We start from the raw sequence: 24,584 nt of genomic DNA, 5'->3' as shown, positions 1-24,584 counted from the left end.
AACTCACAACACAGTCTGAGGGCCTTGACCGATGTGACGCTTTGAATACAATCAACAAATGCACAGTCTTGTGGTTACAAGAAACAAGGAGCCCAGTTACCACATAATACATATAACATTATCATTATGTTATCAAACAGAGAATCTTGTGCAGGTGGGTATTTGCAACAGGTCAACTGGAGAAACTGCTTAACATATGTGTGTTTTGTTAAAGAAGGCAGCACTGCACAGCATGCGAGGAGCATGTCTTTGTTATTGCAGGGTATTAAAACTCACGAGAGACAGTAACTAAAGCACACAAACTGACTTCAAGATAGTGGGGACAGCAACAAGGCAGAAGTGAAACTTTCAGTGTGTAGCTGTGGAGACACGCGGTTTCTTTAGGAATCCACAGAAGAGACACTCGTTTGATGGAGGCTCGTTCTTTAGTGTTGCTCTGGAAAAGCTCTGGAAACGCTGGAGTTTGACAGCGGACTACCTGATTTTACCAACTCCCACAGGAAGCATTGACAAAGCTAGTTTAAGTATTTAAGCTTTTCTGACTATCAGAGCAGCTAATTCCCCTACACTTGATTGTTATGTTGCTCATTATTACCACTGCTACACTGCACCTCTGGGTGATTCTTTTCTATGTGTTGGAATGTGTCGGAGAGTCGGGAGGGGGACGTTTATGGCACACGTGCTCTGTAGTATCGCATTCAACACAGTAAAAAAAAATAACCCCCCAAAAACCTCGGGTTGAAGATAAAGCCCCCATCTCGTACAGACAACAATGTCTGACTGAACAAAACGCAGCTGTCAAGTCCCAGTGTGACGCTGCTTGTGTTTGCTGGCGCGAGTAGCTTCTACGTGTCTGTGGCCGCGTGCGTGTTGCTGAGTCAGGCGCGACCACTCTCTCTCTCTCTCTCTCTCTCTCTCTCTCTTTGTCTCTCTGACTCTCTAGCCAGTTCTTTGCCAGCGACACTTTTTTTATCCACCGACGCCATTCATATGGTCTGGACCCTGAGGCGCGAAGCTGCCCTCTCCTCTCCGCTAATGGCGTTTCCCACCGACTGACAACTTGTTTGTCAGTTTAGCGCAGTGTCTTTCCATGGGCGCTGCTGTTGACACACTCCGCTGCTGCTGCTCCGCCGCCTGCTGTGCTGTCCGGTGCGGCTCTGCGGTCGGTTTGGGACGGTTCGGGCTCCGCTTTTATGAATGAATAACGAGACGGGAAAATGCGAGTGACCGCAAAACTCCCCAGCTGTCGGGCTCCCGGGGGCCCAGCCACCGATGAGAGGGATTAACGACGGAGCGGAGCCGCGGCTCATTGCGGAAAAAAGCCGAGTCTGACTGCAGACTGGCGTGGACACGCACCGTGAGGGAAACGGGCTCCATAGCGTAGTGCAGCGGAACAAATCCGCGCCGACAACAATGTAAGTTTCTCGTGACCTGCAACTCATTAAGGGATGTAGGAAGAAGGATGGTTCTGGTATGGTTGCATGCTTTATTTTTTCCCCAACGCGTGACTGCTGGGTAAATATAAAACGGCCCCTGAAATATTTGTCAGTGATTGATTAAATGGACCTTAGCACCCACCCAGGTGTAGTAGCCGTTAGGAAGCTTCTTCTCGGTCACAGCCCTTCACATTACTGTTATGCACTGTCTCCGTGATAGACATGAATAATAAGGACCAGAGCAAAGGCGGGTTTGTATTCTACCTCAGTGTTACCTCCTGAATCTTCATCTGGCTTTGCGGTGTCTCCATTCTCTCTCTCAACCACAAGTTGTTTGGCTTGCAGGTCCATCCACATTGTGGCTCTGGGCAGCGAGTGCCCCGGAGGAATCGGGCCCGGGGAGGAGATCCTGGGCCAGGGACAGCTGCAGGGAGGCCTGTTATGGAGTTACTTGGGTCACGGGGCGCTAGTGGGACCTTGCGACCTGGAGGGCAGCCTGCACAACCCGGCCTTCATGGAGTACACCTCACGTGTGTTTGGAGATGTTACTGTAGTGGTTCGAGATTGTCCCAGTTGGGTAAGAGAGAGGTGGTGTGTTTGTGTGCAGCTCAAATCGAAGGAAAACAGACAACTGCATGTTACTTTTCACTGATGCATTTTGCTCTTTGTCTTCATCCAATATGCATGTTGAAAAGGACCATAAGAATCATTTTGCTCTGGTACCTTCCACCACACCTTGCTTCAGGTGTGATACCAAATGAGACATGATTTGCAGAGGACATTTCGAGAAGGCCAAGCAGGCAAAACGTTTGACAAAACGTGGTGTAATTTTGATCATTGTCATTGTGGAAAGATTGTCACTCTTATTTCAAGGCCATTTTTCTCCCAGCATGATTGCAGGCATTACAAACCTGTGTTAGTAAGACGCTATTTCGATGTGCACTGCAGAAAACAGATGAAAGTACTTCTGTTCTTAATAACATACTAGTTTGAAATGAAAGCGCTGTTTTTGATTTTTAACAGCACTTTGTGTCCTGTTTAAGGCTGTCTTACTCTGTTGGCTGTTCCAGTTGAAAGTCTGTCAGTCTACTTTTACGTCAGTGTGTCCTTTTTTTTATTTAAATTGCTCAAAGCCTTCTAAAGTCTTTTTTCTGCCTGATGAATTGAATTACATTTCTTTAGAGTTTCTAGGCTCTGGGGGTAAAGTCCCAAGAGCTATACTGAGGTATTTATACTTACAGAGAATTAAAGGGGAGAGGTTTGGGGGGGGCGGTCATATGAGGTAAGATTCATGCACACAGTTCTGTATATTGTATTTCTCATAGGTCAGCTCTCCTCTAACCTGCTTCTATTGGTTGTTGGTGTTTTGTTTTTTTGTTTGTTTGTTTTTTATTCGTGCATTTGCAGGACTTATTGGACACCGATTGGGCCAGTGTTCGAAAAGTTCTTGAGCAGGCAGACATACTGGTCATCAAATATTCAGTCACTGACAAGTTGGCCTTCCAGCAGGTCAGAAACGGCTATGCTCCGAGACTCCGCCCGCTCTTGAGGCACTGGGGTGTACCTGTCATCCTTGTCGCAGTCGGAGCGCGGCTAAACGGTGAGGGCGCTTTTCTTCTGTGTTTTTGCCTTGACCAGTGATGATGATGTACTGTATGTGAACAATGAAATTAGAAAATGTCTTTTCTGCTCTACATCACTAATCTTGATATCCTGGTATCTTAGGGCTTACCAGTGTTGTCTCAGTTTCCTTGATATTTGGGGACAATACCATGCCTTTCTTGTTGGACCATTGATTCTTGTGTCCTTTAGTGTGTCCTCCTAGCAATGAAGAGCCTGCTCATGATTAAATCTCCCCTTGGCAGCCTTTAGGCCTCCTGCTCCCCAGGAAGAAACACACAAAAGCAGTATTTTGGTGTTGCCCATAAAAGGCTTACAAGTGACGAGAGCTCACAGAACACACGTGCCATACACAGTTGAGTACACACTGTTATGGATTGAAAGTGCACTTCACCAGTAGATTGTCACTTAGTTAAACACATTAGGTATTAAAATCTATGCATATTTACACCTCAGTCAGTCTGACTGTGGTTTTGAAGACATGCTGACCCCTGTTGAATCCAGATTCTGTAAGCAATCCTATAAAATGCACTAGCTTGTATTTTTAGCTCCTCTACTCAACATACTTTGAGATCCTGTCAGGGCTCTGCTGCAAAATGATCTAAGTCAAGTCTGTGCTGGGTGAGAGAGAGAGGCAGTGAGTAGCTGTAAACTGGAGCCTTTGTTTGTGTTTTTGTTTGTGGCTGCCATGAGTATTTTTATGCTATCCCCTTATGACTGCACAGATTGAGCTGTGAGCACTTCCTGCTGCTTGACTTTAGACCACCTAAGGCACAGCTGTGGCAGAGGGAGTGCTGTCATACATGCATTAATGCAGCCATTAAACCAGTGCTGAACGCAGGAGCATAGGCGGATTCATCCAAGGGCACATATGCACACACACAAACACACAATGAACAATGATGTGCTAAGTCACTGCCTTACACACTGTCTTAAGTCATTCACTCACACACTCACTCTTTTTCCTTCTACCTCTCACACAATCTGTCTACCTTCATCTTTGTGTCATGCCAGTACAAAGTTTACAGTATGCATTATCATATACTGTATGTCCCATTAATTATCTCTGGCTTTGTCCTCCTTTGTTCAGTCTTTCTGAAGTCTGTAGTTTCTCATTTAAGCTAATGCTCTTGTGACTAATAATCTTACTCTTATAGAATTAAAAGTCTTAAAAAAAGTCTTTTTTTTTATTCAGAATTTAATGAAGATATAAAAAATGGCTTGATACAGCCTCTGATATGATGACAAGAAAGAAAACTATATTTAAAATAATTGTCATATGTATGCACTTGAGGAATTGGTGCCTATAGAGAATGTGAATTGGACATCACGTTGGGTTGGGTACTTTCGTGACCCATATTGTGAGGATCTCAGTTATTCTTATAGTATGTTAGAGGCTGTGTTTTGACTTTATGTCATGCTTCTGAAAAGTGTTGTCACAGTAGGCCATAGTAGGTCAACAGAGGATGCTTTTGGCAATGGCACCTGGTCATTTTTGCAAAATACATTGATAAAATTTCAATTACGTTTATGAAGGGTGTATTTTGAGCTCTACTCTCACAAACTAGCTTGTTTTTGTTCAGCTTCCAACAAGCACATATCTTAAGCCGGAATAATATTTTACATTTTCAGAATTATTAGATTCAGCATTTTAACCTTTTTAAAGAACATTTTTTTAGTATAAGTCTTGGAATACTTATCTATAGTCCTTAAGGGTCATAGGTATCTGACACTGCTGTGGTTGAGCTTATGAGTAGAAAGGCTTCTAAGTATGCAATTCACAACCACTGGGGTGTGTTTGTAGTCCTGTAAAGTATATTGCTAGTTCTACTCTGTTGTATTTATTTGACTGTGCCTGATGAAGGTCTCTGCTAAACTGGATGATGTCTTTGTTATATTAGTCTAATCGACCACTCTGCTCCTAATACGGTGTGCACACTCTGTTGTCTGACTTGCTTTCAAGGGGCTGACATTAATAGCAAGGATCAAAATGGCTATGGCTTATATGTCATTTGAATATTTTAACACATTTGAGCATATGGCCCTTTTTTATGTATTGTGCAGCTCATTTGGTGAAACATTGGGATTAGCATTATTATTAGCATTAGTTGTTCAATTCATTCCAGTTTATATATCAAAAGATTTATGTCTTATATCAGTAACTAATATTCCCTTATAAACCAGATTATAAATCAGATTTAGCTGCTTATTCAGGGTGAATTATTTAATTCTATTCTATTCTAAATAATTATTTAATTTAGATGAGGGCCCTCCATGTACCTGTCCATTGTGTGCATCTGACTGGAGCAGCTGTGTGCCTCACAGCGAAGGTCTGCAGCTGTCTCGGGACCTGGGGGCCACCTACCTGGAGTTGCCCTCTCTCAACCACGTGTTTGTGGGTCGCTACTTTGGCAGCGTGGTAAGTGATGAAGCTGCCCAGGAATCAAAAATATCTAAGGAACAACAGTGGACTCATCACTTCAGACATTTTTAGCTGCTGATCACCTAAGTTTTTACGGTTAATGATGCTGACTGATTAATTGAGAAAATGAACCTTCCTTTTTTTCTTTAAAAAACACTCATAAATAAAAACAGATAAATTACATTGGTCTTTTCAGGATGTTTTTTTTTTTTTTTTGACAATAAAAACAGAGACATGATGTATTGTAATAACTTTCTGTTTCTACTGAACTTTGCATTTGAACTAACGTGTATTTCTGTGCCATTCAGCTGGAATACTTCATGATTCAGTGTCTGAAACACAAAGCTAAAGAAAGGCCAGAGAAGAGACGAGGAAATAAAGTGAATGAGCTTCGTCCCCCTCACTTAGAACAACCAGGTCAGAGGAGTTCTAATGCATCTAACAGCCGACGCTGCTGTTATTGTGGGTTTAAGTTATTTCCTATTCTTTTAATCAGAATCTTTAGCATGTTCAAATTAGTCAGTTATTACATACTGTTGTTGCTCTTTGTAGTGTAGAGAAAACATTCAATAGGGTGGAGTGGATTGTTTCTTCTTCAACTTACATAGCCACAAAAGGAGCTGAGCTCAGGTTTTATCTGGATCAATATTCTCTGTTCCAAACAGGAAATAGACAAGACACAATGAGTAAGGTAGAGTATTTTTATTTAATGATGTTTGAATCAGTAGACTTGGGCCTTTACAGCACTCTGTATGTCTCTCTCTCTCTGTATTTCTGTATCTATCTCTCTGTAGCTCTCTCTCTCTCTGTATTTCTGTATCTCTCTCTCTCTATCTCTCTCTCTGTATTTCTCTCTGTATTTCTCTTTCTCTCTCTCTGTATCTCTGAAAAAGTAACTTCTTTTTATGTATACTAAGTTAGATAATGTGCTATAGGGCCTAAAGTTCAGTATTCTAAAAGTCAAAGATGTTCTCACAACTTGCTTTTGAAGAAAACCAGCTGGAATTAGAGATCCTTTACTTACTAAATAAATTCTATAAGGGTCAATTGATAATCACAACATTGCTAATTAATTATGGACTAATTTTTTAAGCTCAAATCTAGTCTTAATACTCTTATTCAGAATTCAGCTGTTTCAATTAAATTTTAATTAAGCTTCAAAACAAAATGCATGAAACTTTTAGAAGTTTTTAGTTAGTAGCATCAACATCCTTGTGCTTTGCAGATTTATCAGCAAACACAAAATGTTAATTATGAGAAGAGATATATGCACATGCTGATCAACATCAAAACAGACTGAAGCCAACATTCATACACAGTAAGTGGCAGTGACACATTACATTTAATTGCTGTAGCAACATTTACCAGAAACAAACTGGAGTGCTTTGTGACAAACGAGACTCTTACTTTGTCTTCATGTTCTACCTAATGTTCCACATTTTTAGACTGGAACATTGGCTGAAAACAGACTGATTAAATCTGCAGTTGACAGTCACTCCTAATTGCCGGATGTTGCCACAAACTAAAAGCTTTTTGTGTGTTGACATTATATAATTAAAGTAAATTTGGGTAAAAGCACAACTTACAACACAGATCGATCCTGTAGCATCCTAATATTTTAAAAATGTAAAGTTCAGTGTATAAGAGATGCTGAAATTTACAGCTACACATACAGTAGGTCTCTGCTATAACCACGACTGCCATTCAAGTACGCAATTTTATTTGTTTTTACTAATACATTTTTTTTAACTCAAACTTCACTGTTAAACTTGTGTTAAATATTGATCTGATCACAGTGCTGCTGAGTGTGTCTAAATCTGATGCCGTGACTAACAGTTCTGCCAAAAAAGGCTGTAAGTACTAGGGGATTTATTGGTGCCTGTCCAGTGCTACTTACCTCTACTTAGGGAGTAGCTTGCATTAAATATGATGTGCACTGATTTAGAAACAGCACTATTTCTCGGGTGAAACGGAGCTGCCATAAGAAAATGAGATGAGGCGCTGTGTGTGTTCAGTATGAATAGGAATATAGGAACACAATGATTTGAGACCTTCTCCAACTCTATTCCCTTCACCCCTTCACGTTCCTGGTCAGTTTTTAAATATTTTCTGTTTTGTGTACATCAACAACAATGAGTAATTTCCTTTCCACATTGTTGCTCCAAATAGGCTTTTTAGTCCTGTGCTTTATTAATTAAAGTATATTTCAATGTTATACTCAGTTCAGTGCCTTTTCTTTTTTCAGGGTGTTTTCTACATTTCTTTAAAAACACTTTTTTTTTCTTTTTTTTGCGTGATAATTTATCTAAAAGGTAACTGCTAAATCTCCAATGGCTGTATCAATTCCTCGAGATTAATTCAAGGATGCAAGGAAGTCTTGGTCATTTCTTTTTCAGTAGACCAGAATCCAGTGAATGAGCCCCAGATAGCATTTTTGCAGGTCTGTGTTTGGTAGAAAGACAAACATGTCTTGAAGCATGCTTTCTAACTTGAGTAACAGGGCAGAGCTTTGCATGACATTGGTTTCTTTTGGCTTTCTCTTTATGATTAAAAGGCCTCACCACACTATTGTTGCAAAAAACAGTTTTTCTTTGAGTTGTCAAAATTTATTGTCAGAAAAGGGATAAGTCGCAAAGGAAAAATTTGCATGCCAATATACAAATTACACTATAAAGGCTGTTCTGAACATAGAAAAAACACTTCTGCTGAATTTTTGCAGTAACTTTTTTCATAACTCACCTCATCCTCCTTTTTACCCTCTTTCCTATCTCTCCTCTCCCACAGCCTGTCTTCCACCTATTCGAGTGGAGGAGTCCAGCTTCTCCCAGGACATGCAGTGGTTGTTGGAGCGTGGCGTGCAGTTTGCCGATGTGGCTTTCTATGCCGGGGATTCTGGGAAAGAACTGGGGTGGGCACACGCGGCTGTGCTGTGTGCTGTCAGCCCGTATTTCAGGCAGCTGCTCCTTGGGCCCAAGACCAGGTAAGAGTGATATTAGCTTGTTCAAAGTATGCAGCTTAATAACCTATTTTACCACCTGAGCCTATAGCCAGAAGGAGCTCAGCTATTCCTGTGGACCCTCTATAGTGTAACTGCAAATTATTTTGTGCTGCCATTGTTCTTTGGTTGGCCAGGGAACGGCCACAGTCACGGTGTGTTTGCAGGGAGCGGGATGGAGGGCCCCATTCATTGCTCTCCATCTGGGATGGGGGCATTATTGATGACATGCCACGATCAGACGGCCATTTGACAGGACGTCTCTCTCGCCTGGTGGTGAAGGACCCCCTCCTGTGTATGTGCTTGTGGGAGACTCTTATGTTCATTTACAGAGGTAAAATCACACAGCACAATAACACACGACTGAGAAACCTGTAGCATTTACTGACTGCTAGTGAAAAAAATTGACAAAATGGTATAAAAGTCAGACAAAAATGTCAATATTACCCAAAACCTAAGTTGATCTATAATAATTTATTTTGCACACCAAAAAATCCAAAACAAAAACAACCAAAGACCACTAATTAACTGTTCTAGAAGAATGAGAAAGCCAGCGAATCATAATTTAGGTAAACTTTAACTGCCTCCTAGCAGTTAAGTTTTTAAATGAGGCTAGCCCTTATGGCTTCTTAAAGAATTTTAAAAATGTCTGCGTGTTTAGTAGATTTCTGAGCATTCATCAGAGTCATTATCCTAATGAATGCCCACATGGCAAATTACTGAGCCATGTTACTGTGATCTCTAAAAATAACAAATTATTTAAATGATTGGAGATATATTTGCTGTTGTTAAAACACTCAATTGACTAATTGCTACAATTGTCTCTACATATAAAAAAGAACCCACTGCTGAATTATTTCTGCATTTAAAGTTGCGACAACCATCACAACAGGGCTGTCACCCAGAATGGCATTCTGCCTTGTGGTTTCACCAGAATGTAGTTACCCAAACTTGCTTTCTGGCATCAGGGGCAGTTGCCAAATAGAAAGTGGAGATCAGGATATGTGTCTTCATGTTGGGCAGTGTCTTCAAAACAGTGGCTAACATGGACATTGTCCAGAGAAATCGGGATTCACACTATATACTTGATTTTTGGGATATAATGCATTTTCACTTTTTACTCCTAAAAATAAATTATGTTTTCCATTTATCACCTTAGGCACAATACAGCTGGAATTTAAATACTGATAATAGAACTGGACTGACATCTACACTTCTTTCCACTAAAGCAGTTACTTTTCCCAATGATTTAGATGATTAATGTCTCTTGGCAGCAAAAAGCATTTTGCCTCCAATTGGGTCTTGTCCAATGTTCCATTACCTGAGAAACAGAAATCAGTCAATTTAAAAGTGTTTGATAGTAAGCAACAGTAGTATTTGAATCTAGGACCTGATCATTAATTGTGTGATAGTGTGATCTCACACTGCTTTTGTAACACACGTCTGTACTTTCATGCCTGAGGCCACTCATGTTCCCTTTATCTCCACCCAGATTAGTTCTATTAAACATATGGACATTTGTTAGAATTAATTGGTACTCTGAGCAATGTGTTTGCAGAAACTGAACGTCCTTCATTGTGATGGTTAACAGTGGCTTTCTATTTACATCAATAAATAATAAACATGATTAAACTGTCATCTAACATTATTAATGTATTATATTAACTCAACAAGGATACAGAAACAGAGCCTGTATATGTCACCTGCAACAAAACAGATGTTGCAGGTGGGTTAATTGCAGAACTTTTTTCTAAAACATCATCATCATTCTAAAACAATCATCTTTAATTGGATCTGGCATTTGATATCGTCTGGGACCTGAATGCTGTAATAAAAATCTTTTGCAACTTAAGAATCTGCAGTGCTGTGTTTGTGTGTGCTGCATGTTAGATCCCATTGCCTGTTCAAACCAGCAGTTTATCACAGGTTACATGCTATGCAGGAGTCCTTAAGGCAAATCGCTGTGCTAAAATTTTATTCATGACCACCTCTTAACAGAAACGTGAGCAACCCTGATCAACTAAATGAACACACTGTACACACAGACCTAAACAATAGAGGTAGACTCACTGTGTGTATGTGCTGATGCAAATGAGTGGAGAAGGGAAGAATATTATAGGTTTAGACTGAATTTCTTTGAGTGACTGTATGAATAAGAATAAGACAGAGCATTTTATATTTTCACACATGCATCCCTGTGTCAATTGTTATTCTTTTTACTCTCTGAGTAAGAGATGAGAAAATAAAGATTGGAAAACAGTGAGTAGAGTGAACAATGAAGGTGGTGGGAGAGGTTGAGATGGGGGTTAGAATGTAGGGAGCTGCTTTTTTCTGTTTTTCTGAGATAATGTGATATGGAGAGTGAGTGTGAGTGGTGGGGCAGCTGGGCACTAGAGCATACTGTTATTGTGTGAGTGTAGTTTTGAGGGAATAGCGGTGTATGTGCATGTGCTGAGGAGACTCTGAATGTCACGTTTCCATAAAGTGCTGCAGGGAGACACAGTTAAGTCTTGTGTAAAAAATGACTAATTTTAACCTTCAACATGGTGAATCTGATTGTGTTAAAAGCAGCTGACCTTACATACTACTATTCTCTTGAACTGGTTAACCTGACATGAATATGCCCCTTCTTTGCCCACAGAATAATTCTGTGGACACTGTCAGTATTTAATGCTCATTATTAGTATATTCAACTTTATTTATATAGTACCAATTCACAACAAAGTCATCTCAAGGCACTTTACAAAATAAAGTCAAGACTAAAAAGATGTATAGAGAAAACCCAACATTTCCCCCTTGAGCAAGCCCTAGACAACAGTGTAGAGGAAAAACTCCATTTAACGGAAGAAACCTCCAGCAGAACCAGGCTCAGGGTGGGCGGCCATCTGCCTTTACTGGTTGTGGTGAGAAAAGTGAAGAGAGAACAAAAGCAACAACACACTGGGCACACTGGAAAACACAAAGCTCCAAAGCCAGGGACACCTGCAGAAAGGGACACAGAGAGGGAGACAACTACAGAAGGAGAAAGACAACTAAAGGAGAAAACACACAAAGTTGTGACAAATGAGGGACGAGAGGAGTAAAGGAGCTCAGTGCTTTAGGGGGTGGGTCCCCTATAGCAGCATGACTATGACTAACTATAGGCTTTATCAAAGAGGAAGGTTTTAAGCCTAGACTTAAAAGTCGAGAGGGTGTCTGCTTCCTGAATCTGAACTTGGGAGCTTGACAGCTAAAGGCTCTGCCTCCCATTCTACCTTTAGAAATTCTAGGAACCACAAGTAGGCCTGCATTCTGAGTTTGAAGTGGTCTACTGGGATGATCTGGTACAAGTAGGTCTTTAATATGATGGAGCCTGAGCGTTCAGAGCTTTATATGTAAGAAGCAGGGTTTTAAATTCTATTCTAGATTTTATGGGAAGCCGGTGGGGAGAAGCTAGTGAAGGTGAAATGTGATATGTCTTGATAATTCCAGTCAGCACTCTTGATGCAGCATTTAAAATTAATTGAAGGCTTTTAGGGACTTATTGGGGCATCCTGAAAGTAGGGAATTACAGTAGTCCAACTAAACAAATGCATGGACTAGTTTTTCGGCTTCACTTTTAGACAGGATGCTCCTAATTTTGGCAATGTTCCATAGGTGGAAGAAGGCTGTTCTAGAGATTTGTTCTATATGTGAGGTAAAGGACAAATCCTGGTCAAAAATAACTCCAAGGTTCCTTGCAGTAGTAGTGGAGGTCAGAGTTATGCCATCTAAAGTATATCAACAACAAGCTAATATTTGCTACAGACGGGACAAATACATTCTAATCACAATTCAATTCCTCTCATTTGTCAGTAGCTCATTCTATTGTACCTATGTAGAACATATTTACATAACAATATCACATCTCTGTAAACACACAGCGTCTCACTCATGGTTTTATTCCATGCTTGTGGTTTTTTGTCACTTGAGTGTGTGTGGACAGCCAGAGAGGCTGTGACTTTGCTTGTGTGATGTTAACACTGTAAGACTCTGTCTCCTTGTGTAGAATCCTGCTGAATTATTGATTTTGTCACTGCACTTTGCTATTGTGTATATGCGTATGTGTACATGTAAAACAGATTAATTTGTGTGTTTGTGGTCATCCTGGTCTCATTTTAGAGACAGGAATGTAGAATTTATGGACAAGATTAGGACAAACTCTGACAGTGAGTGTTTCTCTGTGTGTAAATTGGTGAGAGAAAAACACCAAATGAAAACGTATTGAATTTGTGGTATTATGTAGCGAAGGGAGCAGCATAGCAGTGAAGTGGTTAGTACTCCTGCCTCACAGTTACAAGGTCAGAGGTTTGCTGTGACTGGGTGTGATTTTTCTACGTGGCGTTTACATGTGCCTCTGTCCCTGTGTTGGCTGCCTCCCACAATCCACAGACATGTGGTTAGGTTAATTGATGACTCTAATTTGCCTGTAAGACTGGCAACCTGTCTAGGGTGGACCCCACCTCTTGCCCAATGTCAGGTGGTATAAGCTTCAGCCTGATCAGTGGATAATGAATGAATGCTTTTGCTATTTTGCAGTATATCAAATTTCTTTCCATTCCTCAAAGTACAAAAACCTCTACTAGCCCACCCATTGCTGTTTCTTTGGTGTCTAGCTGCATCATATGCCAGCACCACAGCACTTGAGTTAATCTCTCACCCTGCTTATGAGGTGTCTTTGCTGTGTGTCATTATCCAGCACTGGGTGTTGAGGTAATCCCTCTATCAGCTGAAATGCCGTCATTATGAACTAATGATGAGCTAAATCCTGCCCGGTCTAGCTCCCTTCTTCCCTTGACAGTTTGCATTACTCTAGTCAAGCTTCAGGGCTGTGCAGGCTTTTTAATGTGAATAAAAGCAGTGACTATGTTTTCCAGCAGTGCTGCTTGTTGAGTATTTATATTTCACATCATTTTTGACAGGAATCAATACCACAACCTAAATTTTTTTTTCCCTGTTTGTTTTCTAATGCCTTTGGTCATTTAACCTTGTGTTGGTTTTAAACATTGATTTAAAGTGAAATGGCCTTAAGTTATGGAAATATTTAAGGTGAAATGTTCAGCTGCTGAATTCTTATGATGTCTAATCACTTTGTCTATTCCATCCATCCAACTATTATCTAAACTGCTTATGCCATTTCACATGGTGCAGGAACCTGTCCCTGCTTACTTACTGTCATCATGGATTAACAGTTCAAAGGGGCAGTTAATCCAGTTGCTCTTGCTAGTGTTTATGGTAATGTGATTGATTGCATAAATTGACAAATTATCACTAATCTTAGATTAGTGTGCTAACATGGCAAATATGTCAAATGATTATCTGCTACAGTACTTGTTAGCATTATCATTTTCATGGTGTGAGGCTGACCTTAGCCTCACATACCTAAACTTGGTATACACCGATCTAACATAACATTATGAGTACTGACAGGTATATTGATTATTTTATTACAATGGCATCTGGAGGTGGTTGGGATATATTGGGCAGCAAGCAAACATTTTGTTTCTAAAATTGATCTGTTGGAAACAGAAAACATTGGCAAACGTCAGGATTGAAGTAACTTTGACAAGGGGCCAATTTGTATTGGCTAGACGACTGGATCAGAGCAACTCCAAAAATGCAGTTCTTGTCGGACTGGTCTGATTATTTAATTTTTTTGCCTATTATAGCCAGGTGTGTGTATGTTGCTTACCTGGAGAAGAGGGAAGACATGCCACCAGGGTGCACACCAAAAGAAGCCAGCATGATGCTTTGTGCAATGTTCTGCTGGAAACCCCAATTCCTGCCATTCATGTGGATATTACATTGACATGGCTCACCATTTTAGAACCTTTAACAAGTGATCAGATCTTCCCTGCTACTTATTTTACTATTTTTGTTCTTGTCATGTTGGTAATATACTGTACTTTTGTAAAGTATCTTCAACTATCTAGGAAAAGCTCTATACAGCTACTACAAACTACATTAGATATTTTTAAGCCCTTCCAAACTGTGAACTCTAAAAAAAGGAACTTAATGTAATGAAATTAAAATAAAAAAAAATAACTACAAACAAACTTACAATCTTTAGTTTTGACTTTTGCGGCGTCTGAACACATAACCACCAAATGTTATGTAAGCAGACAAATTATAGAACAAGCCATCTTTTGTCTAAAAAAAGGACAGAGTGTTTGGTGTAAGGTATGTGGGCGATCAGATCAGCGTACCAGCTGGGAAAAAAGTTTGCCTCTGTGTTTCTATAAACGCTACTATTGTTGGCCCACTGAATCAGTGTGTTTCTGGATGTTTTGTAGGAGCCTGGGAATGGGAGCACCTCCAGGAGGCTCTGGAAGAGAAGCTGAAGAACTCACTGGCTGTTGCTCAGCTTCTTGATCGCATACGATCTCTCATTGGCAGAGACAGGGTAAGGTCTTTAATGTTTAAAATCACATCTGATGTCTTTGTCATACTCACACATCCCTTTTAGAGATGGGAATATCTCATGGTGTTGTTACTATGCCAGCCCTGTCTAAAAAAAGAGGTTAAATATCTAATGTGTCAAACTTGTTGTTTTAAAGTTATAAATGCATGTTTTTGTAGTTGCAGACTAACAGCACCTTTATTAGCAAGACCGTGTTTAGAAGCAGTGCAGTGATACTGTGGCTTTAATTAGGATATTTACATAATTACTGCCCATTATCACTTCTCACATAGTGTGGGAATTTGGACAAAATAAACGAGATGTTCTCACAGAAGCAGAAGCACAACACAAGATTTGTAAAGATTTCACACTGAACATCCACCATGAAATCCATCATCAATTGTGTCTACTTAGAAAATGTGAGGTGGCTGCATGTAATAGGGAGCAGATTTTAACATTTATAGTGAGATAATGAGTTATGAACTTGTGTCTGACAATCCTTTGGCACTACCCATGGTTGACCAACGTATCCGGATCGAACTAAGTTTTCTACCTGAGGCATTAAGACAAGTGATACACCAAGAGTTGTCTGGGCCACTTACACCCCTAATGTCCTGTCATGATTTGATCTCGTCCTCTTTAAATACCTCCGAGTTGTCTCCATGAGAAAGACCTGCTAAATTTGTTTTGCATTGATTCAAAAAATCGAAAGAAGCTTGATTATTTTCTTGCTTTTAGTGAAGACTGTTTGCTGATCACTCCCTCTGCAGCAGAGCAGTGTGAGAATATGAAGTTCTTTGTGTTTCAGTTGACTGAAAAAGGTCATGTAATGGTAATTGGACACTTTGATGACACTCATTTCATCCACAGTCTAAAAGGAAACAGACAGCCTTTCTTATGCTACTGATTTCACCTGCTATACACTAACAACACTAAGAACACTAAATATACACGTATTGTACTATGCAACATTAAATTGCTTAAAATGAGCAGGAATGTGTTAATAAATAGACAGTTTGGATGACCGTCTGGTTCTCAGTCTGTTCTCAGCGTTAGCCAGTTACACCATGTCGTTCTTGGCATTGCAGATCAAGTATGCTTGGGTAGCACTAAGCAAGACTGACAGAGAGGCCATTTGTATTCCACAGGGGAGGTGGGATGGATGCAAAGAATGGCAATTGTACTTGTAACTAGTACCTGACATCCAGCAGAGGAATCTTAACATTGTGTCTGATTCTTTGTATGTGTGTGTGTGCATGCTTGCAGGTCCTCAAGGACACCCCCAGTGCACGGGCAGCTCAGCTTGGCCCCCAGACTCTTGTCAACCTGTTTAATTCTCCTCTTTACTCAGATGTCATCTTCATGGTGCAAGGTGCGTTCATGCTGATCTGTTGAACATACATACTCCTACAAATGCATGCACTGTCACACAGCAGCAGAAAGTTAAATTGTATTAGATGTGATTGAATTATGATCTCAGTCCCGGGCCGGGTCATCCATTTGGAGACAAAATAAGATCAGAGCAATGGGCTCCCTTCCGTTATTGTCATGTTTCATCTCACCAAAAGATTCCATCCGCTGCATTTTGCTTCTATATTAAAAAATAAAAGTACAGAAATGCTCACAAGCCTATAATAATCAATATTTATCTCAGTACAACAAGCTTTATTGTCCTTCCACCGCTTAGCTGCAAGTTCAAGTCTCGGAGGTAGCCGAAACAATATTTTGTGCATCTCTTTTTTTTTTTTTTTTTACACCCACACTTGCTGGGGGAGTGTGGTGGGTCCTGTCACTGACTGTTAAACCTCTTTAATGACATCGCTTTATCTCAAGACTTGCACCAGGGCTCTGTAACTCATTTGTTTCCTGTTAGTTTAAATGGCTTATTATGACACATTGTATCACTTGTAACAAACTGAATTGTGTTTGATCTCTATATTTCTCCGGTAACAAAAAGTTAGTGATGTTAATTGTGTTTGATTTAGATTAAGGATAAGATGCATTCTTTTAATTTATTTCCTTTCAATTCATGAATCAGTATATTAATTTTGTTTTTGTTTATACTGTCTGGCATTGTGATTCCAGGTCCAGACTCAACATTTTTCTGTGTGTCCTAGGGAGTGTATTGCCAGCCCACCGGGCAGTCCTGGTTGCACGCTGTGACGTCATGGCAGCCATGTTCAGTGGGAAGTATGCAGAGGCCCGGAGTCGAGTGGTGCCCATTCACGGAGTGTCCTCAGATACTTTCCTGTCTTTCCTGGAGTACCTCTACACTGATTCTTGCTGTCCCGGTGAGTTTATGGCACACAATCCAGACAGGTACCCGATATAGTGTATCACTGTGACCACTGCAGTACTTCTACTGCAGAGTATATGATAAGTCAATGAGGACTTAAATTGCAAACACATCTCCAATGGACTTTATCTGGTGGACTAATTAAACCCTGTGGCAGATTTGTATGGTAATGTGATTGATTGCTCTCGGATACCCTCAGTCATTGTGTTATTTAACAATTTGCCTATAACTGTATGTTCAGCCTGTTGTAATATAAATGTGAAAATAATGCTTGCAGACATAAACTTCAAACAGAACTTAGTTGAGATAAAAATTGCTTTATAATGTGTGCCATGTATCTGACCATTAAATTGATGGCTTTTTGTAGGACAATGGACCTTTGTAATTTGATGTAATTTTAATGTACCTTGCAAATAAGCACTGATCCCAAATCGGAACACACTTGAGAGTGGTACTGTAGTTTGTTCCTTTAGGTCTCACTCACAAAACGCTGCCTAGAACATAAGCGCAGATGACAAGTCCCATCAACCATCTGTGTGACTGCAAAAAGCTGCCAGTGTCAGTCTCAGGAGGCATGTGGCAGCACAGTACTGAGCTTAAAATTAAATTAGATTTAGTGATGACACAATCAACCCATGGCATTGCTACTTCAACTGCTTTTATTGGTGCCAAATCACATCCCAGACTTGTTGATGTTATAGCTTTCCGCTGTCACTCTCTGACACATGCTCTGCATTTTCAAATTAATTAGTTCTGATAATTGTCTCTGGTGTGGACAATCCACAGTACATTACATACATTGTACAGTACATTGATAATTGTATTCGTAGAGCACGTACAAATATATTTTTCAGGTTGTGCACCAAGTCTACTAACTGAAAAATAGCAAATTACTGCTTTTAGCTTTATCAAATAGTCAGGACTCCCAGTTTCACATTAACATTGCCACTACATGTGTAAAGAAGCTGTTGTTTCCTGCTGATCAAAACAAGTCTTGCTGTGTATATTTGTGACTTTTTTCACCCCCTAGTGGTAAAAGATTACTCAAAGCAGCTTTGAATGACAGGGTTTTGCAGGTGTTTGTCTGTGTGTGAGTACTTTAATGACGGCCAAGTTGATATCATAACGGAATGCTTTGATTAAGACTGCAACAAGTAAATACAATTTTATGTTCTGTTATTAAAAGATAGGTTGAGTGATATGGTTCTAATAGTGAAGAAAATGGTTAGTTAAGAATTATAGCATTTCCAGTATTGTTATATAATGAAACTGCTGAATGGAGCATAAAGCATCAGTAAAGCATCGGGGAAAATTATGTATTAGCAGCTCTTTAGGGCAACTGATGATACCCTTATTCTGTGGCATATATTGATTAAAAAATCATGAAAATCTTAAATCAGCAAGCTTTGCGATCCAGCTTAACTACAATGAGGGTAAACAGGCTGCTTCCAAAGATACAGCTTCAAGTTGAGTCATGGGAAATTAAAAGGAATGGAGCTCCAGAGGCTGCAGCCGCTGCATCGTTATGTAAGAGCTCAGCAATCAAGGTCACAGCAAGGTAACTCCATCAGCATCAACAAAATTAAAGCGTGTGAAATCAAGTAAAGGGCACAATCACAGATAAATACTTGTTACTGTAAACACTAAATGATAGCAGAATACTATGTTTCTGCTCATTCATAGATTGTGGGTGATTGTGCAGCCAGACAGAAAAAAACTTTTGTATGACTGCTGCTCAACTGAGAGAGCAACAGCTTGACAGTCTCATGAGAATCAGTGTTCATATGAGGCAGCGAAAGATGTTGCAGGTCGTACTTGCCTGACATAAATGACAGTCAAATACCACCACTACTGATGATGGTGTTTAAAATTATTTGACTATCTAATTTCATTCAAAAGCGATAAATTAAATTTATTTAATTATTAATTTTTTAAAAATTTTAATAAATAGCATGGATTGTCCTGGAATTCCTTGTTTGTGATAAGTACGACATGTTGTTTAAGGGTTAATTTAAATTGATTTATTTAGCTGATCTTGTCTTGTATCAAACACAATTTAAAAATATATATAATTTTAATTACATATTTTTTAAATTATCTTTACTCTTAAATCTGCAATTGGAGATGTATTTGGTCAAACTTTAGTTAAACTCCTTGGGAAAGACCCTGAACTTCAAATTCTCCCGATGGGTCAGGTGAGCACCTTGCATGGCAGCCATTGTAAAGCGTTTTGGATAAAAAGCCTTTTATCATTTACCATTTAAACTGACATTTATGTCTGTTTGTGTATCTAGCCAGTGTTCTGCAGGCCATGGCTGTGCTTGTCTGTGCTGAGATGTACCAGGTGAAACGACTCCAGCACCTGTGTGAGGTCTGTGTGTGTGCTTACCTTCAGAGCATGCCCAGTAGGGAGCTGGCATCCACGGGTATCAGTGTTGTGCGACTACTCCGCAGAGCAAAGGTCAGTGTGACATTATATAAAATTAAGGTAAAACAGTGAGAGATACGAATTGGGAGCTTGAACAGACCTGCATGGACAGCTCCTCTGTGTAACTGCTTTAGTTTGATATGACATCTCTTTTAGCTGCCAGTGTGCAGTTTCTTTAAGAACACGTCTAACTTTTTGTAAAAAATTGCCCAGTGCAGTGTTTTGTCAAATGATTGATCTTTCAACTGGCAGCAGATCAAGGCCTCTGTGTGCAATAGGTATTTATGGTGATCTTTTTAAAGCCTTAATTGTTAAAAGAATAATTTGATGTGGCATTTTGTCTCTGTTTCACTTGATTCTCAGTGCCATAATGCAGAACAGCTGTATATCTGGCTCCTTCACTTCATTGCCAACAACTACCTAATCTTCAGTCACAAACCTGACTTCCTGGAACTTTCAGGTCAGTGTGTAATTTTTTAACAGTGGTCTGACAATTACAAATAACCTTTTATCGTGGAGATCATTATGCATTCTAAAATGGCAACATTAAACTGCTGATCTACACTTTGTAAAGGGTTGAGACTTCAGTTTAAAATTCAGAGTACCCATGAGCTTTTTCAACACAGGTAGAAAGAAGCCTATTCTTTCTGTCTTAAATAAAGGCAGAGTGTAAGCACCAGTAACTTTGAGCTCATCACTTTCTGTATTTCTGAGTTTTAAAAATCTAACATGCTCATAAACAACTGTAAAACCTTTTAGAACATCACATAAAAGCAGCTGAAGACAGGTTAATTAAAAAGATTAACAACATTGCTCCCGTTTGCACATTTTATTGTCATTAGTCACGCACACAAGACTCGTTTAAGTTCATTGGATGGGTACTGAAGCCCATGAGAGAAGTCAAAGGACAGATTAAAGAAGCAAGACATGATCGATTACTGTTGGTCATCTGTTGTTGGTGTAATCAAAATCCTAATGGACATTTCAGCCTTGCCGCCTGTATTCATTGCAGCAACTCAAAGAGTTATTACTGTAGGTGTATCTGTGAGTGTGTGCCAAGTACACTAAATCTTGCAAAAAGTTTTATCAGCCAAACATCCCTTAATTTTGTGTGGAGTATAATAGTATCTTTGGGTTTGTGTGTTCCAGAGGAAGAGCGTGAGCAGGTGGAGAGGCTACGCTGGCCGTCCAGAGGCTACCTGCAGGAGCTCAGCGAGTACCAGCAGCGACGACGCAAACTACGCAAGTCTCGCTGCTTAGTCATGTGACCCTCCCCATCTGAACGCCAAGATCCTGTGAAAAACAGAGGGAGGGGCAGAGGAGGTTAACCAGTGGGAAAATAATAAGAGAGTGTGAGAACTGTCATCAAAGTATGGACAAACAGACAGAAGAAACATTTTCCTTTGTTCATCCTGCTGGACAATAGGCTAACTCTAAGGGAAAAGGTTAAAGAGGAAAAAGGTCGCTACCCACAGGACTGCAAGAAGCAACTACTGTGACACATCTGTATTCTCCTAGAGAAACATTGTATCTCCTGTGCATAATGACTATTCTATCATGGCAATACAAAATGATTGATCCTTTAAAACTGATATGAATTTAAAATGACTGTCTGGCCACTAGCCAGAGGCTCTTTGAGACTATATATTTTTATTGGCTGGTTGAAAATGGTGGATTTTGGAGATGAGCTGTGACACAAAATGGCTGCATTGCAAGTACAGTTATCTGCTGGAATCCAGAATCATGCTGAGAGTTTTAAAGTGTAGTAGCAACTAATGTGAATTCAGGCTGAATAAACAGCAAAGAAACTGCACTCAAGTGTTTTATTCACAAACAAACATCTGGTGATGTGTCCGGAAACAGGACTGTCCAACTTCCGTTAAACCCAAACTGGTCCATGATTGGATGTTGGATCTAAAAAGGATAACCTTGAACATTTTATTTAAAGATGAAATAACATTTGAGCCTCTAACTCCTCAGCAGCTCCGTGAGTGTTAGCGGTGACCTATATAAAGACAGCGAGCAGAGTGGAAAGCAACTAGTAATGCTGCTGGTAGCACAGTCTCTCATTTTCTTCTCTAATCTAACTTAAGCATTCGAGCAGGACCAATTTAATCATATAGTTTAATTTCTTATTAGATTCTTTCAGATCTATAATGCAACATCCGTGAGCGTCTCAGAGACAGACTGATTTTATTACCATGTGAGAGGGAATACATTTCGGTTGTAGACTGTGTCAAATGAGGCCATCTAACTTTCACTGAGACACAACTTAAAAATTAAATAAAATCAAACTGAACTACACATGGATGCTTCAAAATCAAGTCTACACCAAATCCAGTACGATATTCAGTGTGTTTTTAAACTTCGTTTAAAGTATGTGAACTTGCCTTTCCCACAATTTACTTTGCAGGTTAACTATTTACTTTTATATTTGGGAAAACAATAAAGGTCTATCTCGCACACTGAAAGGCAAAAGCCTTTTGTGATATTTACGTGTACAGTAGGTGGTAAAATAAAACAACCATATTATGAAGATAATTTGGTAAAATAAAAACCAAAATGCCTGGGTGGATACACAGTCTTTATTTTTTTATTTTGAGAGGTTGTTTCATAATGAGATTATGATTTATTGGTGCTGCAATTATTTTTGTAAACTATACTGTATGTGGACATCTATGTTTTGTTTTTTTTGTTATGAGTAAAGATAACTGGGCCATATGGTTGTACAGTCTATTGTTTCACTGCCTTTTGCTTTAAAAGGTGTAAAAATAAAAATGGCATACGAAAAAAAAAAAACTTTTCAACTAAACCTTCAATAAAACAAAGTGAAGAAGATCAATGGGAAACTGCAGATATTTTTAAATGTTTCAGTCAATAACAGTCGACCAGCAGTATTTAAATGTATTTGTATCTAGTTGTGGCAGCATTGTATTACAAATGTAACAGCAGGTTGTGTGTATATATAGTACAAGAAAGATGCCACAGTGTAATTCTGACAGTGTACAGATAGTCACTTGGTACATTTAACCTGATGCTGTATCACAACAAAGTGTGTCTAGTAATAAATTCACACATACATCCCAGTTTACTCTAAAAAAAAAAAAAAGGAAATCAGACGGTAAACAACAGGTGAAACTCTGGACTGTGAAACTAAATGTACCCCAGTGCTGCATCTACACCCAGTATGTGGAGACACACACAAGCCTCCACTGGGGCCAGTGCTGTACAAACTGTAGATAACCTGAAGTCTGACTTTCAATAAAGACATGCTTTAGAATGAATATACCACAGACTCCATTGATGATTGTACATTGTGTCTTTCAGTAACCACCCTGAACCTCGAAAACTGTCACATTTCAGTTGATTGGTAACAATGGACTTTACAGTTTCCGCTCAACAATGAATGTTTACTTATGTAGTCATGGTTTATTGATTTATTGAAAGGGGACCTAGTTAGTTTGCAGAGGGTCACACTCTAATGTGTGGATTTGTATTCAATGTGCCTTAACCTTTACCGAATTATGCACTTAATGGCTTTCTCTGGTTTCTTCCATGGGGCATCACTGGTAATTCCTCATCGGACTTGCTGTTTCTTTCTTTTAGCCAGACAAACATGCATTTGTGAATGCATGTTTTAAAGAATACATGAAAGATCATTTATGGTCAGTGTGTGCAGTGTCTTTCACCTAGGGCCAATCACTGCAGAGCTGCAATAGACTGCAGCATGAGCTCCAGTTGACTACTACAGCACCAACCCATCGCTGCCACCTCCAACACTCTTCTGACCGACAAGCACACGTTACACCTAAATTCAAATTAACACGAGAAACAGTGGATGCTACTTGTAAACAGGGTTAGGTATTTTGATCTGGTTTTTTGATTCACATGATTTACCCCACTTTTCTTTTTTACTTTATGATTTTTATAATAAACAGTGCTGTGAAAAAGGTTTAGGCTTTTTTCCACCAGGGAGGTGTCTGACTGGTCCAAAATTCATTTTGCAGCATGACAACGTCAGAGCCAGAGGGAGTCCTCCAACAAGATGCTTGCTTTAACCACACCAAACACTGATGAGATTCATTTATTTTAGTTTAATATGGATTGATTGATAAAACAAATCCTGCCATTATTTCCTAAAGTATGGTTTCTATACTTCTAGTCCCTAAAAACGTTTGCACAGTAACCGACAGTATATCTAAGTGAAAATATTGTGACATATCCATTTTGCCTGCACTTTGTTATGAGCAACCAGACACACAAACTCTCATCCAACATAAATTAGTAGTTTTAACCCAACCCAAACCAACCCCTCAAATTTTGGTTTATTAGGTACAGACCCTATTCCCTTCCATATGCAGTGCCCCGAAAAGTATTCATACCCCTTGAACCTTTCCACACTTTGTCACGTTACAACCACAAATGTAAATGTAATTTATTGGGATTTTATGTGACAGACCAACACAAAGTGGTACATAATTTTGAAGTGGAAGGAAAATGATAAATGGTTTTCAAAAGTTTTTAAAAATAAATATCTGAAAAGTGTGGCGTGCATTTGTATTCAGCCCCCTGAGTCAGGACTTTGAAAACCAGCTTTTGCTGCAATTACAGCTGCAAGTCCTTTGGGGTTTGTCTCTACCAGCTTTGCACATCTAGAGAGTAATTTTTTCCTCCTATTCTTATTTGCAAAATGGCAGAAGCTCAGTCAGATTGGATGGAGAGCATCTGTGAACAGCAATTTTCAAGTCTTGCCACAGATTCTCATTTGGATTTAGGACTGGACTTTGACTGGGCCATTGTAACACATGAATATGCTTTGATCTAGTTCTGGCTGTATGTTTATGGTCGTTGCCCTGTTGGAACATCCTCCCCAGTCTCAAGTCTTTTGCAGACCCTGTATTTGGCTCCATCCATCTTATCATCACCTCTGACCAGCATCCCCACAACATGAGTGGAGCTGCCACCCCAC

At 39.6% G+C, this 24,584-nt stretch overlaps 1 protein-coding gene across 2 annotated transcripts; it reads left to right on the top strand.

The window, feature by feature from the left end:
* Positions 1 to 303: 303 nt before the first annotated feature.
* On the top strand, positions 304 to 22,899 carry rhobtb3 (Rho related BTB domain containing 3). 2 transcript variants are annotated; one of them, XM_067503357.1, is made up of 13 exons: positions 304 to 1,415; positions 1,782 to 2,013; positions 2,844 to 3,036; positions 5,318 to 5,475; positions 5,787 to 5,940; positions 8,263 to 8,458; positions 8,611 to 8,807; positions 14,785 to 14,894; positions 16,158 to 16,263; positions 17,009 to 17,182; positions 19,482 to 19,648; positions 19,979 to 20,075; positions 20,765 to 22,899. In XM_067503357.1, coding segments are annotated over exons 1-13 (1,905 nt in total). In that variant the 5' UTR covers positions 304 to 1,413; the 3' UTR covers positions 20,884 to 22,899. The 2 variants fall into 2 exon arrangements, with proteins under 2 accessions (XP_067359458.1, XP_067359459.1); XM_067503358.1 differs by having other exon boundaries at positions 306 to 1,415; positions 5,787 to 5,895.
* Positions 22,900 to 24,584: the final 1,685 nt, after the last annotated feature.

This window comes from Channa argus, chromosome 5, assembly GCF_033026475.1.
Source record: "Channa argus isolate prfri chromosome 5, Channa argus male v1.0, whole genome shotgun sequence".
NCBI classification, from domain to species: Eukaryota; Metazoa; Chordata; class Actinopteri; order Anabantiformes; family Channidae; genus Channa; species Channa argus.
Note: the sequence above shows the minus strand (reverse complement) of the source record. Positions and strands in the feature narration are given on the sequence as shown.

What these genes read in the sequence shown, in the direction of transcription:
- rhobtb3 (XM_067503357.1), top strand. An exon ending in TCTTATGTTCATTTACAGAG is followed by an intron (nt 8,808 to 14,784) that starts GTAAAATCACAC and finishes GATGTTTTGTAG; the next exon opens with GAGCCTGGGAATGGGAGCAC. An exon ending in CACTGATTCTTGCTGTCCCG is followed by an intron (nt 17,183 to 19,481) that starts GTGAGTTTATGG and finishes TTGTGTATCTAG; the next exon opens with CCAGTGTTCTGCAGGCCATG.